Source organism: Mytilus trossulus, chromosome 12, assembly GCF_036588685.1.
Source record: "Mytilus trossulus isolate FHL-02 chromosome 12, PNRI_Mtr1.1.1.hap1, whole genome shotgun sequence".
NCBI classification, from domain to species: Eukaryota; Metazoa; Mollusca; class Bivalvia; order Mytilida; family Mytilidae; genus Mytilus; species Mytilus trossulus.
In genome coordinates this window covers 18,423,942-18,441,188 of record NC_086384.1, presented here as the reverse complement: position 1 = coordinate 18,441,188, position 17,247 = coordinate 18,423,942, and the positions used below count along the sequence as shown (strand labels likewise).

General features: G+C 30.0%; 1 protein-coding gene across 6 annotated transcripts in view; it reads right to left on the bottom strand.

The window, feature by feature from the left end:
• Nucleotides 1–4,096: 4,096 nt before the first annotated feature.
• The window catches only part of LOC134693062 (D-glucuronyl C5-epimerase-like), an 88,463-nt gene continuing 75,312 nt past the window's right edge, over nt 4,097–17,247 (bottom strand). For 5 of the 6 annotated variants that reach the window (XM_063553762.1, XM_063553764.1, XM_063553763.1 and 2 more), the window contains 5 exons: nt 15,411–15,547; nt 14,376–14,550; nt 13,606–13,777; nt 11,993–12,232; nt 4,097–10,789 (listed from right to left, as the gene is read on the bottom strand). In XM_063553762.1, coding sequence (XP_063409832.1) covers nt 9,756–10,789; nt 11,993–12,232; nt 13,606–13,777; nt 14,376–14,550; nt 15,411–15,526 — 1,737 coding nt within the window. In that variant the 5' untranslated portion in view covers nt 15,527–15,547 and the 3' untranslated portion in view covers nt 4,097–9,755. Of the gene's footprint in view, nt 10,790–11,992; nt 12,233–13,605; nt 13,778–14,375; nt 14,551–15,410; nt 15,548–17,099; nt 17,247 lie in introns of those variants that run through there. The other variant, XM_063553761.1, reaches the window with a different exon arrangement.

Sequence of the window (17,247 nt, the reverse complement as noted above, 5' to 3'; positions counted from 1 at the left end):
CCCCCCCCCCCCCCCGAAAATCAAATGGTTGCTGCCTTAACATGCCAAGAAATCCTCGCTAAAAATTCCGGTCGACCTCCTACGGCACCCATTAGTAGTTATTATATATTATATATCATTTTATTCTGGTATCACCTAAGTAAAGATTTGATTTCATTCAACAAATTAATTTATGACCTTCATGTACTTGTCGCTTAGAACACAGCCATATACCAAATGGTCAATATTAATCATCCATGCAATTTGCTCTATGGGGTGTTTGCAGAATTTCAACGGATGCAATTTCTTGGCATGCACGTTCAAGAGATATGGCTCTCTCTCTCTTTTCACGGGTCAGTCATTTGTCGTCTTCTCCCGACGGACTATCATCGTTTCCTCAATACCATACTCGCAAATGATGTGAAGGGCGAGCCGAAAATTCAGTCTCTGAAATGTTCATCCACGAACAAGGCATTTAGGCCCCTACTCTATTGTACATACTGAGTGTACTGGTGAATTATCAGTTATAATCCTATCAATACTACTTAAATGCTTGTAAGGACAAGTACTTTACTAACCCGGATAAGCTACTCATGACCTGGTACTTCAAATACTTTTAACATGACATATACTGTACTAACTACTGTATATAAATAGTATAGAGGGTTAGCTAAAAGTAAAATAGCATTGATATTCCTAATACTTCTGACATGACATATACTGTACTAACTATTATAGACTGTTAGCTAATAGTAAAACATCATTGATATTCCTAATACTTCTGACATGACATATACTGTACTAACTATAGAGGGTTAACTAATAGTAAAATTTCATTGATAATTCTAATACTACAGAAATGGCAAGTATTCACTGGAACCGCAACAATTCGTATTCAGGATCGGTGTTCTGGTGGATTATCATTGTTATTCCAACTACGTCTGTTAATGTTAACTACAAGATGAGCTTCATTTGAAATATCATCGTTGGTTTTTCCGTTTGAATAGTTTTACACAAGTCGTTTGGGGCTCTTTTAGCTAGCTTATCGGTTTGAGTCAAGGCTCTTGGTTGAAGACCGTATTTTGACCTATAGTGGTTTACTTTTAATTTTTTTAAACTTGGTTGGAGAGTTGTCTCATTGGCGCTCATACCAAATCTGATTATATCTACATACAGGATGATTATACTAGTGGTTTATTTCTTCCTCTGTGATATTTTATCCTGAGGATAATTTGTCTCGGTAAATTTTTTCCAGGCATGGTATTTCACAGGTAGATTTGTTCCAGAGGAGTGAAAATCTATCTGTGTTATGCGGATAATATCTACCGGTATATATTTGCCGTACTATATTTCACAGAACCGTGTGAAATAGAGTCCCAGTAACTACTATGTAAATTACTCACAATCAATCTATACCTGACTATAATTATAATATGTTTCACAAAGGTAGAACAAATTTGCATAATTTATCAAAGGGAGGTAATTATGAGCAGTTTATATTTTAAAGATATTAATATAATATATTTCTGAATCAAGTTCATAGTGTATTTTTCCTTGGAACTTATTTTTTATATATTCATTTATATAAAAAGATGACTTACAACTTGATTTAGTAAGACAGATAACATTTCACAGGTAAATACTATCCAGCTGTTAAACATGCTTTTGTTCCAATATATTGTTGTGCTATGATTTATCTGATATAATCAACAACTACATCTCTGTCCCCAGACAAAACTATTTATATAGTTAAAAAATATCATCATAATCAAATTATTCTAATACTGTTAACAGTAGTAATGCAACTATATTTCTACCTTACTTTTTAATTTACATTTGTACTGAGATCTGAAAACAACTCACTTTTACATGTATTTCACTAACCTTAATAATAATCATGATATTATTTTTACAATTACAACCTTTGAAATTACTTCTGGTTTTCTTCCCTATGTTTCATGATTATTTTCGTTTTAAAAGGATGATATTGACTTAAATATTTCAGGAAATATTTTCAATTATAATTTGTGAAATTATTTCCCATTATAATAGATTTTTTTTTATCAATTTCGCTTTAATTCAAATACACTATAAAATATTATTTCATAGTATTTGTAAAGGATAAGTTTTTTTCTGATGACTATTCAATAAGTTAACTACCCAGATAGAATTTCACGGCAAAGGAGAAAATATCCCAGGGAAATATTTTCCTCCGGGTAAAAAAATAACAACAACTACTATGACATTTTTTCCTCCAGATAAAATTTTGCTTTACATAACATCATTGATATTTTTAATACTTCAAATTATAAAATGGAAAATATAGCCATATATATGTATGAGTGGTGTACTAGTGAAATATATCATTGATATTCCTAATTCTGCCAGCATGACACGTATTATACTCTGCAGGATCAGTGTATAAGTGAAATATCCTTGATATTCCTAATACTAATGAGTGATGACATGGCAAGTCCTAAAATGAAATGTCATTCATATTACTAATACTTGTGACTGGTGACACGGCAAATACTGTACATGTCCTATACAAGATGAGTGTACTAGTGATATATTATTCATATTCCCAATAACATGGCAAATACTGTACATGTACTATGCACAATCAGCATAAAAGTGGAATACCATTGATAATCTAATATTGCAGGCATGAAAAGTACTGCACTATACAGGATGAGTGTAAAAGTGAAATATTATCAAAAGGTTATGAGTAATAAACCTAATATATGAAACTAGAAAGGTAAAGGTGACGCCACAAAAATTCAAATCTAATCTGTTTTTCTTTGCAGTAATACTGTAAACATTGTGTATAAGTTTCACAACATTTGGTTGAGGCAAACTAAAGCTAGAGAACAGAAACCAATTTCAGGATATAGGGAGGGACTTAAACTTCATGCCCCCTCCAATACTGCAGGGGCATACAAATTAACAAAATCAGGGTGCATAACAAGTAATACACCTTTTCGCTAATCCCGGCTGCTTGAACTTTTGACGCATGCAACAATTACTTTTCCAATGTGGCGTCAGATATTTTGTTTTATGACGTCAAAATTGTACGGGAACCTGTGTGAAGTCCAGTAATGGCATACAAATAGCGATAAGGTGTATTACCAGGTCAATCCATATAGCAGACTTGATTCCTCTTTGATTCTTGCAATGGAATAAATAAAAACTTTTTTTTGAGTTCTTACTAACATTTTAATGACTGAGTTTTACGTCTATGAAGGTATTTGACACTATTAGCTCATTGAAACATTATCAACATTTCTTAATGTAACAGACAACAGCCTGTAACTCTGTGTATGTCCAAGGTTGCCATATGTCATAATTATTTTGTTATTAATGAGGCCTCTTGTTCTTCTTGAATTGTTTCACTTTTTGTTAAATGTCAGAGCCTGTTACAGCTGATTATATGGTATGGGTGTTTGATCATTGTGAAAGGCCTAATAGCGACTTATAGGATCCCTCCTACCCCCCCCCCAAAAAAAAAAAATAATAATATCTTTGACAATTGTCTCATTGGCAATCATCCATATCTCTTTATCTTACTTAAACTGATCCAATAGACAAAATGATAAATTATATAATCAAGAAAGCTCTTACTGGAACCCACTGGTAAAGTTTACCCGACACATATTGAAGAAACAATAAGTCTAGCTACATCCAAAAACCCTCATTTATATTTCTGTATATCAACCAAATTGGATAGACTAACGGTATACAAACTGGGCATATGGTCATAATATTTCACTTGATACTTTGAGTGCTCTAGACAAGAAATCCAGTATTCTGATTGGTTGATTTCTAAATCTGAGTACAATTGTTGTGCTTTATCTTTTTTTATGAAGCCAATAACTGAAGTAATTCACCTTTTCAGAATCAAAAGGATGTCTCATTGCCGTACACCAAAATGAAAATAAAGGTACACCATTGGTTGAATTTCCACTATTCAAGATGTTTTAAATCAATCGCAACGTTTTGGTACATTTTGAAAAAATTACCAAGAAAGCATTAAAATTCTAAAACTGCAAATTGATCCAACTTGTAGCACTTCTCTAAAGCTAAATGATTCTGGTATTAAAAATGATGCAACACAATATCAAATTTCATTTTTTAATATTTTTATGAATGTTTTTTCATAATTTTTTTATATTAATTGTCCAGAATATCCTTCCAGTCAATTACATGTTTAACAATGATATGAAAATACAATAACTCTCTCTGCACTTATCATTCATACAATGAAAACTGGAATAAAATTATACATGTACAAAAAATATGAACTTTTTCAATAATACATTTAAGAAGTATATCATTGTTGTCTTAAAATAACTTTACTGTAAAAAGTTTAACTAAAATTCAATTTTCAGTAAAACTTTTGGGAAGTATCATTTTAGTCTTAAAACAACTGAACTGTTAAAAATATCCTCTCAAATTCAACTTCTTATGAAAATTGTTGTGTTATAAATCACGTAAAATTTTCTATCTTAATCAAAACCTGGTATTTCTAATGTCAAATGCAAATGTGAAGTTCGTTTCTAATTTAAATAGAGCGCTGTTTTTTTCCCATTAAACCTTAATAAAAAAGATTGATACTTTGACCGTAAAAATAAAATTAACTGTTTTTGAAACATAAGTTTACACCGGTCTGTTTAAAATCAGCTCATTCAACACAACCAAACGACTAATGAGTATAATATTTGTTTGCATGTCAATGACAGCATCAGTAAAAATCAGCATCAGTAAAAATAAAATAATATTTACATACACTTCATTGTACATAAACCTTTATATCTTTTGGGTTAAAGTTACACTTGTAAATTGATTATCTAACAATGTATAAAAGATACTGTGACAAAAAAATGAATATTTTGCAATTTTTTAAAATTATAAAAATTAAAAATTTCATATTATCAAATTTTAAAATTTATATATATCTTAATTGAAAATTTACACAAAACTTTAAAAAAAAAGTTTGATTATAAATTTTCATAGATCAAGCAAGAAGGAATACAATGTTCAATAAAATTTTCGGAAAAAAATGACATAAGGTTAAAATACATTTAGAGAAATCTACAGTAAAGCACCATGAAAAATACAAAGAGGTACCGAACTGGTTTTATAAAAAAAAATTGCACAATAGAGTGAATAAACCACAAGGATCTGGATAGGTTTAGAGAATTAAGATTGGGTCACTCAATTCAGAATAGAGGGGGAGGGGGAATGGGGCAAGAAGAAAAACAAAGAAAGACTAGAGAATAATGGGTCAATAAGATAAAGAATTGAGAATAATGGGTCAATAAGAGTAAGAATTGAGAACAATGGGTCAGTAAGATAAAGAAAAGAGAATAATGGGTCAATAAGAGTAAGAATTGAGAATAATGGGTCAATAAGATAAAGAATAGAGATAAAGGGACAAAAATTAAGAAACCAGAAATTATAACCAAATCCAGACCCTTAATTACCCATAAACAAATGTGCATTGAATACACACAATCAAATTGGTTTTCAGTTCTCTGAATTCACTTAAAACATCACAATGCATAATTCAGCAGGTTTCAATATTGATAAAAAAATGTTGAAAGCAGATGAACAATAGTACATGTTCTTGTAAGTATTATCAAAAGTAGTGAATTTACAGTAAATCACAAGTTCTGTGAAGATTAAATCATAAGTAAAAAAATACTTTTATTTAATAATGCTGAAATATACTTTTTCTTAAATTTAAAAAAAAAAAAAAAATTAAACTTGAACTTCTATAGATTATTTAACACTTGAACAAGTCTTTAAAAATTCCTCACAACAAACAAACTGTCCAAAAATCTAAGAAGGATTTATTGGGTGCTGTTAATACAAATTATGCTAATAAATATTTTAAACTGGAGAATTTTATCAGCGTCTTATATATAACTATCACTTCATATTAAAACAGCAGAATATAATCTGCATTTAATCACTTAATCAATCAATTTTAAAACTGCAGAATATAATCTGCATTTTATCACTTAATTTCAAACATTATGATCCTGTGATGCAATGATATATGAACAATGGTAAAATATATTTGGTAATGAAATTACTGATAAAAATGATTGGAAATAAAAACATTGATATGCTTACGATAAAAATAAAGAGAACACAATATATATAGTATATAGTCAGCATTGTTTAGTGGTTCAGAACAGTATGAAGTAGGAGATCAATATCTTAACTTAACTATGTGCAAATTACTGTGGATTCATTAATATTCGTGGGATACCAATTTTCGTGGAATTCGTGGGTTAATGTTAACCACGAATTAAGATATTCAACGAAATAGAAATTTTCTATACGTTGATATGCAGACATTTGAAAAACCACGAAATTAAATATTCACGAAAACATTATTTTTCCACAATCCACGAAAATTGGTACCCACGAAAATAAATGAATCCACAGTAACTTTTTTTATGGATTAAACCATGGCTACATGTATGAACTCATCTTGTTTATATAAAAAAGAAGATGTGGTATGATTGCCAATGAGACAACTATCCACAAAAGACCAAAATGACACAGACATTAACAATTATAGGTCACCGTACAGCCTTCAACAATGAGCAAAGTTGTTTGTTGACATAGCAACCATTTCACAACAGAGAAACATGAAAGGGATGACAATGGTCTCTTCTTTTTTAAAATTAATAAATTGCAATCGAAATTATCTTTACAGATTTTAATAATATAGGCCCTCTAATTCCGTTGCATAAGTTTATTTTCAAGTTACATAGAACTCTTTCTTAACATTTAAATCAAGTATTTGGATGATCCTCTCAACCATTTCAATTTATGATGCTTTATCTAAACAACAGTAGGCATGTAATGAAAATTTGTATTAGAGAAAATCGATAAAATCGATTGCACTTTGAATTTACAATCTATAAGCAATACTTGACAAAGTACTAAATTTCAACGTATCAGACTGTGTAGAAACCCAGCACGACTTTGACCGCTAATGGTTTTCTTTTACAAATTGTGACTTGGATGGAGAGTTGTCTCATTGGCACTCATACCCCTTCTTCTTAATGTATATCTACTAACAAATATAAACCAATATGCATGCAAAAATATTTCTTTCACACTGTCCTGAACTACTATATATAACAAATGACCGACACACGATATGATGACCCAGCACTACATGTGCATTATATGTTACAACAACCAAAAAAATACATTGTTTTGGCTCAGGCTAAATAAAATTAATACCTAGATTTTCATCTTAACTCCACCCCTAACATTTCTTGTGATTTATTACCATTTAGTCATAGGCAATGAGATGCTTGCAGAATTTATTTTTTATTTTTTTGACACGAAAAAAATTATTTCCCAGATACCCATCTTACAAAATGTAACTTTATGTCCTAACCTTTATTAACAACCTTTTCAGATGACATGTCTACAGAGTTTTTTTTTGTTTGACATTTTTACCATGAAGAGTTCTTCTGTTTTATATAAATGTATATAAAATTATAAGATCCATTGTCTACTTTAAATAATCATTTCAAAATTTATGACAGGAAAGGAAAAAAGCCGATCCACTGAAATTTACCCCCAAAAAAATAAAAAATACCCAAACCTGATGAAAATCTAGGTATCATAATAATATAGCCTATTTCAACAACCATTGTTAAGTCACAACCATTTACATAAAATCACAGCTTTGTTAATGAATTATTTACAACATTGTACTGTTTATGGAAAATTGTGCTACAGTGACCTACATATAATAGAAAATGTTCAGTTGGTCACTTTAAACTTTTCTGTATGTACATTTTCATCATTTATTACAATAACCTGAATCGTTGACATAACTCATTAACATGATTAACTGATGGAAAAAACAATTAAAAAATGCTATAAAATTTTGTGCTATTAGAAAGTCTGTTGTAAAAACTAGGACTTACAAGTGCAACAGTTTTATACGATATTTTAGCTTTTTCTTTTCAATTTGAAGTAATGGGTTAAAGAATCTAGCTCATTCATTTTATATTTGTATTTTGAGAATGCACAGTCTTTCCAAACAATATTTTTCCAATCTTAAATGACTGTAGTTTTATATCAACTTAAATAAATTTAAAAGTGATATTTTATATTTCAGCAAAAATAAATCTATAACTGATGTTTTATTCCAACCAAATTAAAACAATAGTTAAATTTAAATGTCACATGTCACTATTAAGATATAATTATCTCCCCTTCACAAAGTAGTATTATCTCCCCTTAACTGAGATCAATTCAATGATTAAAGCTTTGTAGAATGATACATGTACATGTAAAATAGTATTAAATCATACATCATAGTCACAGGTTAAATTTGGAATGTTAATATTACATAATAAACTAAATAAAAAAGCCATGAATCTTTTATTTTTTGTGTAACCTCACCAATTCAAAATTTAATTTTTAAAAAGATGAATTGGTGAGCTTAAAATATTCAAAGAAAAACATGTCCCTATGTTGCAATAGTTCTAGGGATTAGTAAATATCGAGAATTATCTCCCTTATGATATCAAACCAACATATACCTGACTTCATGTTTCTCATTAGTTCTTTCAAATGACTTATTTATCTGTTTACTATTCATGCATTATTTACTTCTATGGCACTATATTACTTAAAATATTTACCACTGAATTCACAACTAAGAAACTGTACAACTATTTACAAACAAGACATTTACATCATGAACAAAAATAATGTATAAGCAACAAAAAGGTGTCTAAAATACCTCTTTCGTTATAAATGAAGTAAACAGGAAATACAATTATTATCCCCTTTAGTCAAATGTAGAAGTTTTAACTTTCTTCTATCAGAGTTTATTTATTCTTTAATATCAAATTTGTATTGTGAATGATCAAAATTATCATGGTTATCGAATGACTAATGGCTATTGGTCCATTACATATGTACATCAAACTGTCTGTGAAAATAGCAAAAATGCATCATCATCGCAAAATCCCCCAGTTCAAATTGTACTTCAAAATTCCAAACAAAAAGTTAAGAGCAAAACTCTTTGTCACTAAAAATATTGATTAATTGATTAAATCATATACTACTGTTTTTGACATTCAACTTGGCAGCACCATATTAAAACATATGTAACAATTCTTCATAACACATTAAAACTTTGACATCAATAACAAATTATTGGTACATGTATAGCTATTTCACAATATACCAAAACAAAACAAATACTTAACAATATAAAGATACAAGAGTTAGAAATCAACATAATGCAAACAACAATTTAATTCTGATCAACATGCACAAGTAAATAAATGGCTTAGGCTCATGAAAAAAATTGCTTAAGATCATGAAAACTAGACCATGTACATAATGTATACCAAACTACAATATTGTTGAGTAAAATGTCAAATTTCATTTATTTATAAAAATATTAAATGTTAAAAGATTGCTATGTTTGTCAGTAATAGACATTTGCACATTTGTGAAACCTTTTAAGCATGTTAAGTCAATAAAATCATACTTTGGTTTCTATTGATATTGCAGTTATAAAGTTTTGTGCCATCCACAATGAATTAAATTTGTTTAAAATACACTTTGTAAATGTATTACTATAAGTCATGTAAGTTTTATATTTCGCATAGCAATTTCTGACAAACATTGTATGCATAATGTTAATTTCTACCTCATGATCATTATATAACAAAAAGTAGGACTACAGCACGAAAGCAAACAGTAAATAATGGAAGTCTTTAATTATGAGGTGATAGCTTGCCCTTCATATAGTCGGTCCATCTCTTGGCCGTTGTAGTAAACAAAGGGTCATTGTCAATTAAACTAAGTAGATTTAGTTGATTAATATGAACTGTATGGTAATCCCATCTTGCACGATTAGGAGCTCCACCTAGTGTCAAATGTCTCAAGTCATAAAACGTCCCTGAGCCTGAATCAAACATAAGTAACATGTTTTTCAATGTCTTCATGCCAACATCAAATAGTCTTGTGGCATGTGCGGCACCCTTGCCTGATGCCACTTCCTTTAAGTCATATAATCCTAATAATGAATATATGAATCCATTTAACACATAACTTGAGGGTGTTGTTGGGTACTCCTCGTACCAATCATACACCCCGGCAAACTTAGTCAACACACCACCATCACCGCTTTTAATTTCAAACACGTCTAGCGCTCTCTCAGCAGCGTCTAAATATTTCTGGTCTTTTGAAACAATATATGCTCTCACTAACAATGAGATTGACTGACCTTGACCCATGGCAGAGTACCACCCTGCATCAAGTTCAAGGACAGCAGGAACAAGCTTCCTTTGGACCATGATTGGCCATCCTCCTTGATCATCTTGCTGATTTACTAAATAATTAGCAGCATCAAAGAAATGTTCCAGATGGGCTGCAGACGACAGTGTAACATTATCAACCAGTCCATGTCCACGTAAACAAATCGCTGCTATTCTAGCATTTCTTTTAAATTTTGCCACTTTCGATTTAGACATTGATAGAGCTAATCCTTTTTGGAAGTCAACCATAACCATTCTTGTAATATGTAGCCATTTACCTTTAGCCTTTGACCCCAATCCATAATAAAGATCACGTTTTTGAAGGTAAATTAAAGTATCTCCCAAGACATAATGAATTCTGAATAAATTTCCATCACCTGTCCGTAACAAGACAGTTAAACTACCGTTTGAAATAAATTTAATGTCTAATGATAAAGTTGACAACTTCTTCTCGTCCATAGAAATTGTAATTCCAGGATTCTTTAGGTTTTCTACAAAATATGAAAATTATTGATTTTGCATTCAATTTATTCCTTAAAGACAGAATAAAAAAATAGTACCCAAAATCCTATCTTCTCTCTAACACAGAGCTGTTGTAGAAAGTACACAACAGCCCGTGTGGATTTTGCATGAACACAGTATCAAATTATAAAAATTTGGGATACAAAATTATCTTAACTGACTGTCTTTATTAAATTACAACAATTTTTTTTTTGTGATCTGTATATTTATAGATTATCGGTGATCATCTCAACGAGATTGATTTTCTCGCTTGAGCCGTGACGGCGAAAGCGAGAAACGCAATCGAGTTGAGATGAACAGTGATAATCTTTTTATCGCTATTTTACCTATGACGACGCTGTCAATTTCGTGTCAATTTCGTTAGTAACGCCACGTGCATGCTTAGTTACTGGCGATAATTTTTCCATCTCAGGCGAGTAGCATGATATGAAAATTATCACAAAAAAAGATCAAAGGAAAAATGCACAAAATAGCGATAAACATGTATCTATGTTCCTCTCTCAAGTCAGAAGCATATAGATCAGTGGTTGTTGCTGATTGTAGTTGGTCATATTTGTTTTTTTGTAAATTGCATTTATATAAAAATTAGGCTGTAAGGATTCACGTTTGAATTGTTTCACATTTTTTTTTATGTCATGGCCTTTATATGGTGAATATATAGTATGGATTTTTCTCATTGTTAAAGGATGTAGGACAATGTAGGATGACATATGCTTAAGTCATGTAAGTATCTTCATCAATTTAACTCCAATTGATATTTATTATCTACAAGGAAGTCATACCACATCTTCTTTTTTATTATTATTTTTTAATGTATTGATGAATACAAATCTCCACTACAAAATGCTGGTTGTGGCAGAACATTACAAATTTAACTGAAAAGCAATTTTCTGTAAGTAAGATGATTGTCCTGTAACATTTCTTGCATTACCTAAAAAATCTTTATTACTTTGTAATTTATTATAATTTTATAAATTGTATTTAGGTACCATGAGTACAAAAATGTACAAACAATTATTACAAGTGATAAATGAAAGTATTATTTTTCTTTGAATTGGTCTTCCAAAAAAAATTTATAAAATTAAAATATAAAGAGTTGCATTGCTTTTAATGAACATTATTCGGTTTAAATTGTTTTAATTTTACTATTTCTATACTTAACAAACAAGTACCTGATGTATCAAATTCAATGATGCTATTATCAGTAAAATCCATGTCAGTTTTTACAGCTAACTGTGACTTTCTGTCTGGTAAAAGCCATTCTGATGTATCCCCCGACTCTCCGTCTTCTAGGACCTGGACCTTTGGTTTGGGTCCAGCCAAATGTTTACTGTAATGACTCAGACCAAACTGGGCTATCTGTATTGGATAGTAATGGCCACTTGATGTCCACTGAGTCGACATTGGGACACCTGTTTACAAAAAAGAGTATTAGGCTTGGATTTAATTGAGGTATTGTCTCGTGTATAGAAAAATTTTATACTTTAAATTCAGAAATTATTGCAATGTTTTTATTAATGCGAAAATTGCAACAGGATCATAATCACAATAACCTAAACATGTATTTTGAAACTTGAATATGAATTTAACAGGATTTGTCTCGATATTGCAAAAATTGTAATCAAATTTAAGTCTAAAATGACAAAATCGGAATAATAAATGCACAAAATAATTTCTGAATTTACAGTATGTTGTATATATAACCTTAGATATAAATAAACAAAAATGTAAAATTTGTGTAGAAAAAAATGATGAAAGATGTTTATAAACAATAAGTATTCATGATAAAAACTCAATCTCATTAGTATTCATACCACATCTTCTTTTTATCTATTTTGATGTTTGTGTTTAGTAAGTCTTTAAGTTTAAGGTCCATATTGTGATATACAGGTACATTATTATCCTTTTTTTAAAGAATGAATTGAAAATACAAAGGATTACCTCCCCTTACACTGTGAGAGAAAATAGGACATTTCTTACAATTATCCATCTAGTATGGGAATGGATTTATATAGGCACTGGCTGAACTGATATTGAATCCTTTTGTCTAAATCTAATTGATTTAAGCAATAAAATCTTTGAATTGAATTGTAATATTTAACCGATTATAAAGTAACATAACTAAATATGTGGTAAACATTTCTGGTTGATGAAACTAAGTAATCTTTCCTGCAGCTGACACACAATAATAAATGATTGAATTAATTTGCACTCAAACAGGCATTGAAATTATCAAACACCTGAGTGAAGGGCTTAAATATAATTGTGAGAACAACATAACATTTGATCTATAATATTTTATTCTCATACAAGTAGTTTACAGTCAACCTATTTATTTTTTGCTGATTTTTATTTCCACCCTTGAACGTTCAAGGTGATTTTGAAGCAAATATGTAACAAAATTTTTTACCATTTGATTTTTTTTGAAAGGAAGACCAAGTTTGACAGATTTTCAGCTAATTTGCTATTTAAAAGTCAACTCACAGAAGTTACTTGAATAAAAATTACAAGATTTTTTTTGGTTATCTATTTATCTAATATTAACTTTTATAGAAATTATAAGATGTGGTATGGGTGCCAATAAGACAACTTTCCATTCAATTCACAATATGTGTGTAAAAAGTGAACCATTATAGTTCAAAGTACAGTCTTCAACACAGCGCTCGACTCACACTATACATTTTAATACAGTAGACCTCATCTAATCATATATCAGTTAAACAGATATGTCAACTTTTGAAATAAAAATTTCAAAAGACCAAAATGTCTATTTTTAATTTTTTACCATATTGGCCTGTGAGACATTTCACTCTGTTGCGCTCCTCTACATTATAGAACTCAAACGACATGAAGATGCCACCTGGTGAGTATTCTTCTGGGATGGGATGGACTTTGGAATAACTGTGCTGGAATTCAAATCTTTCATATCCGTCATATGATTCAATGGATCCATAAACCTACATGTATAACAAATTTGAAAAACATAATTTATTATTTATACATGATTTCTTTAAACAAATAAAATACAAGTATTTGAAGTAAGTACAATTTAGAGTGATTTAGAGATTTGTTCATTATTGAGGACAATTTTTTTTAACCGCGATGTCTTTTTTTTCTTTATATATATTGTTGAGTTCCTGTCTTTTTTCATGTTTACTACATTATATAAATGATACTAGCTATAATTTAACAAAGTGTAACAGCAAGCTTGAGTTATCTCCCTTACAACATAGAAAAATATTTTAGCATGTATTTGAAGTATTGTAAATGTCCAAAAATTTGAATTCTGGTAAGGGTGTCTTATACATTTGTGTCAGCTATTCCTAAAGTGTTGTTGTAAATAAGAGTCTAATTTGAGTATAGTTATCTTGACGGCACAGCTTATACAAATTTACCCAAGGTATCCACTTCCAGGATTCCAGCTAACTTAAGGTAAACTCAGCTTGCATTCTCGAGTCATTTATCATTTAAAGTATTTAATAAATAATGAGGTATATGGTGAAAGTAGACATGGTAGATGGTAACTTTTAATTTTAAAACGAAAAAGTTGCTTACCTCAAAATATTTCTGAATAAATGAAAATGGCATGTACACTTCTTTAGCTTCTCTGCGACATTTCTGTGAATCTTCTCCATTGATGACACATTCTATTTCCTTATACTTCAATGTGTTCTTGTTACTGTTTTCTTTAAAAGACTGTGCAACACGAGGTTGGAATCCTACATTTTCCCTGCAATTAAATAGTTTAAAAATAAATCTTCACATCCTGTTTCAAATCTTCACATTAATTTAACATACATCATGTACATGTATATAACTATGGGTACAAAATGTACAACCATCATGACCATATCAGGATAGATTACAATTCATTTTGTGTTTGAGAGGTTGACCCTGTCAAACAGGTGCAATTTGTCTTAAATTCTGTTCATTCAGATATTATAATTGCAAGATTTTTATAAATGCAAATACACATGTAATGCTACTCCTTGAGTGTGGCAAAAATAAGATGTCCTACTGATAAACAATAACTAAAGTCCATAAAAAATGTATAAATATTAAAGAAGACATAATTCTGGTCACCAACACATGTTGCCATAATGTAGGCTCTGGTGTTCAGTGGTTGTCTTCTGTTTATGTGGTTCATAATTATATATAAAGTGTTTCACGTTTCACGTTTCTTGTTTTTGTATAGATTAGACCATTGGTTTTCCAGTTTGAATGGTTTTACACTAGTAATTTTTGGGAGCCTTTATACATTGTAGATTGCTGTTCGGTGTGAGCTAGGGCTCTGTGTTGAAGGCAGTACAATGACCTGTAATGGTTTACTTTTATAAATTGATTCTTGGATGGAGTTGTCTTATTAGCACTCATACCACATCTTCCTATATATGTGTTCATACATTTAGATACTTATACATTGTACGAAATCAATCCTTCCTGAGTCCCACTGATAAACAGCAACTAGAACATAGAAGTCTATAACATGCCTTACTGTGTAAGACGATACCCTCATTATGGGTAGTCAAGTTAGTTAAACCCCCCTTAAAAGTCAAACAACTCTTCCCAAATAAGGATATTAATACTTACCGATAGAAATTATCATCCCTGTGTCCAATGTCACAGCTCCCCCATTGATAAACAGTGACCATCACAGAAAAGATTCCTAATGAAATTATAGCACTTTTTATTGACACCCGTGCCATGGTATACTTGTATACATCAACCTGAAAATACAAAACAAATTCAAACTTTAGTTACAATGAATATGCTTATATACATGATATACATCATGGGAAGATTTTTGTTTAACCTAAATTATAAGAATTTAAGAAGTAAAATTTAAAACAATAATCTCAGATAATATTAATGAAACATCCTTCTAATCAGGCATTAAAAAAGTACAGATTTATTAAAACTTTTTTTCCTACAATCATGACAATAGGGAAAAATCTTTTATTTTAGGTTGGCACATACATGTATTTGTAAAATTCATAAGATTAATTATCTAATTAATGAAAAACTTACTGTGTAATTTACATGTACATACAAAATACATGATGCAATATAAATGACGTAAAAGTTCATGATGTACATGTACATAAAAAAATAATGAGTATGTTACAAAAAATGTGCATCAAGTATACATCTTTTCTTGTAGAAACTATATATAAATTAGAAATGAAAATTTCATCCTAAGTTTATTTGCGTCAATGACACTTGAGAAGTCAAGTATCAACATGATCAGTTGAAGTGGCTCAATTGGATAACTCTTGAAAAAAAGTGTTGAATAACTTCCTTATAATTTTTTCCTACACATACTTGTAACACATTTGTTGTGTCATTTCCTACTTGGGTTACTAGCTAGGTCAATATGGTCTGTTTATTTTCAGACCAGGTTTTGGGAGTGATCGTTTGTACCAGATCAGTTTCAATACACAAATAAAACACAACATGTTAAATGTTTTGTGTGTTACTATATAAAGCTCAGTATTATAAACCTCAATGCACAGGGCCATGGAAAAATAATTGATGGTTTCCCCTAAACGAAAGGGTCATTTTTTTACAGCCAGGTCATTAAAATTTTCTGTAGGGGAAACCATCAATTCATTTTCTTCATACATTGTTGTCATACATGGTACAGTGTCTAAAATGAAATAAAAGTTTCTTTTTAGTTTTTTTTATTTCAACCGAACAAGTATTTATGATATTTAAATTTTCCTAAATAAGTATAGAAGTATTTGTTCCAGATGTATATATAATATTTGTTTCATCAGGAGCCGATACACATGTACAAAACATACCATAGAATTGTTTCATAACAATTTTTCAGAGGAATCAAATTATCTGTTTTAAATGTTGGTCATACATCATTTGTACATAACCATGATCACTATTCATTTAATATTCTGGATGAACACATTTATAATCCAAGACCACAGAATATCACCCTACTTGATATGCATTTCAAAATGAAAACAAACATATGCTGATGGAAATAAAATTGGAAACACACTTTTGACAGATGGTATAAATCTTCAATGTTGAAAAGTTGAATAATAACTGTATAATGTACACACCAAATGTAATACACTATTATGAGAAAAACAGAAAAAGTATTTAGTGTAGAGCAAATACATTAATATTAATGTACATGTATGTAACAGTGTCAGTGAACTGTAAGTGAAAGGTTTAAAGTTCATAAAGTTCGATATTCATTGATATTCTTCAATCATAACAACCTTCTAAAACAGTGAAACTTAAGATTCATAATCTTACCCATGGCAACATTGATTATCTGTCAAAATTTCAAGTGAAATAAAACCATCCTTTGTTCTTAATTCCTAATTAATTCGTTCAAAGAAAGAAATATTCCGCAAATATGTAATCCAGATGCCAGACATAACTTATACCTCCTTTACTGAAG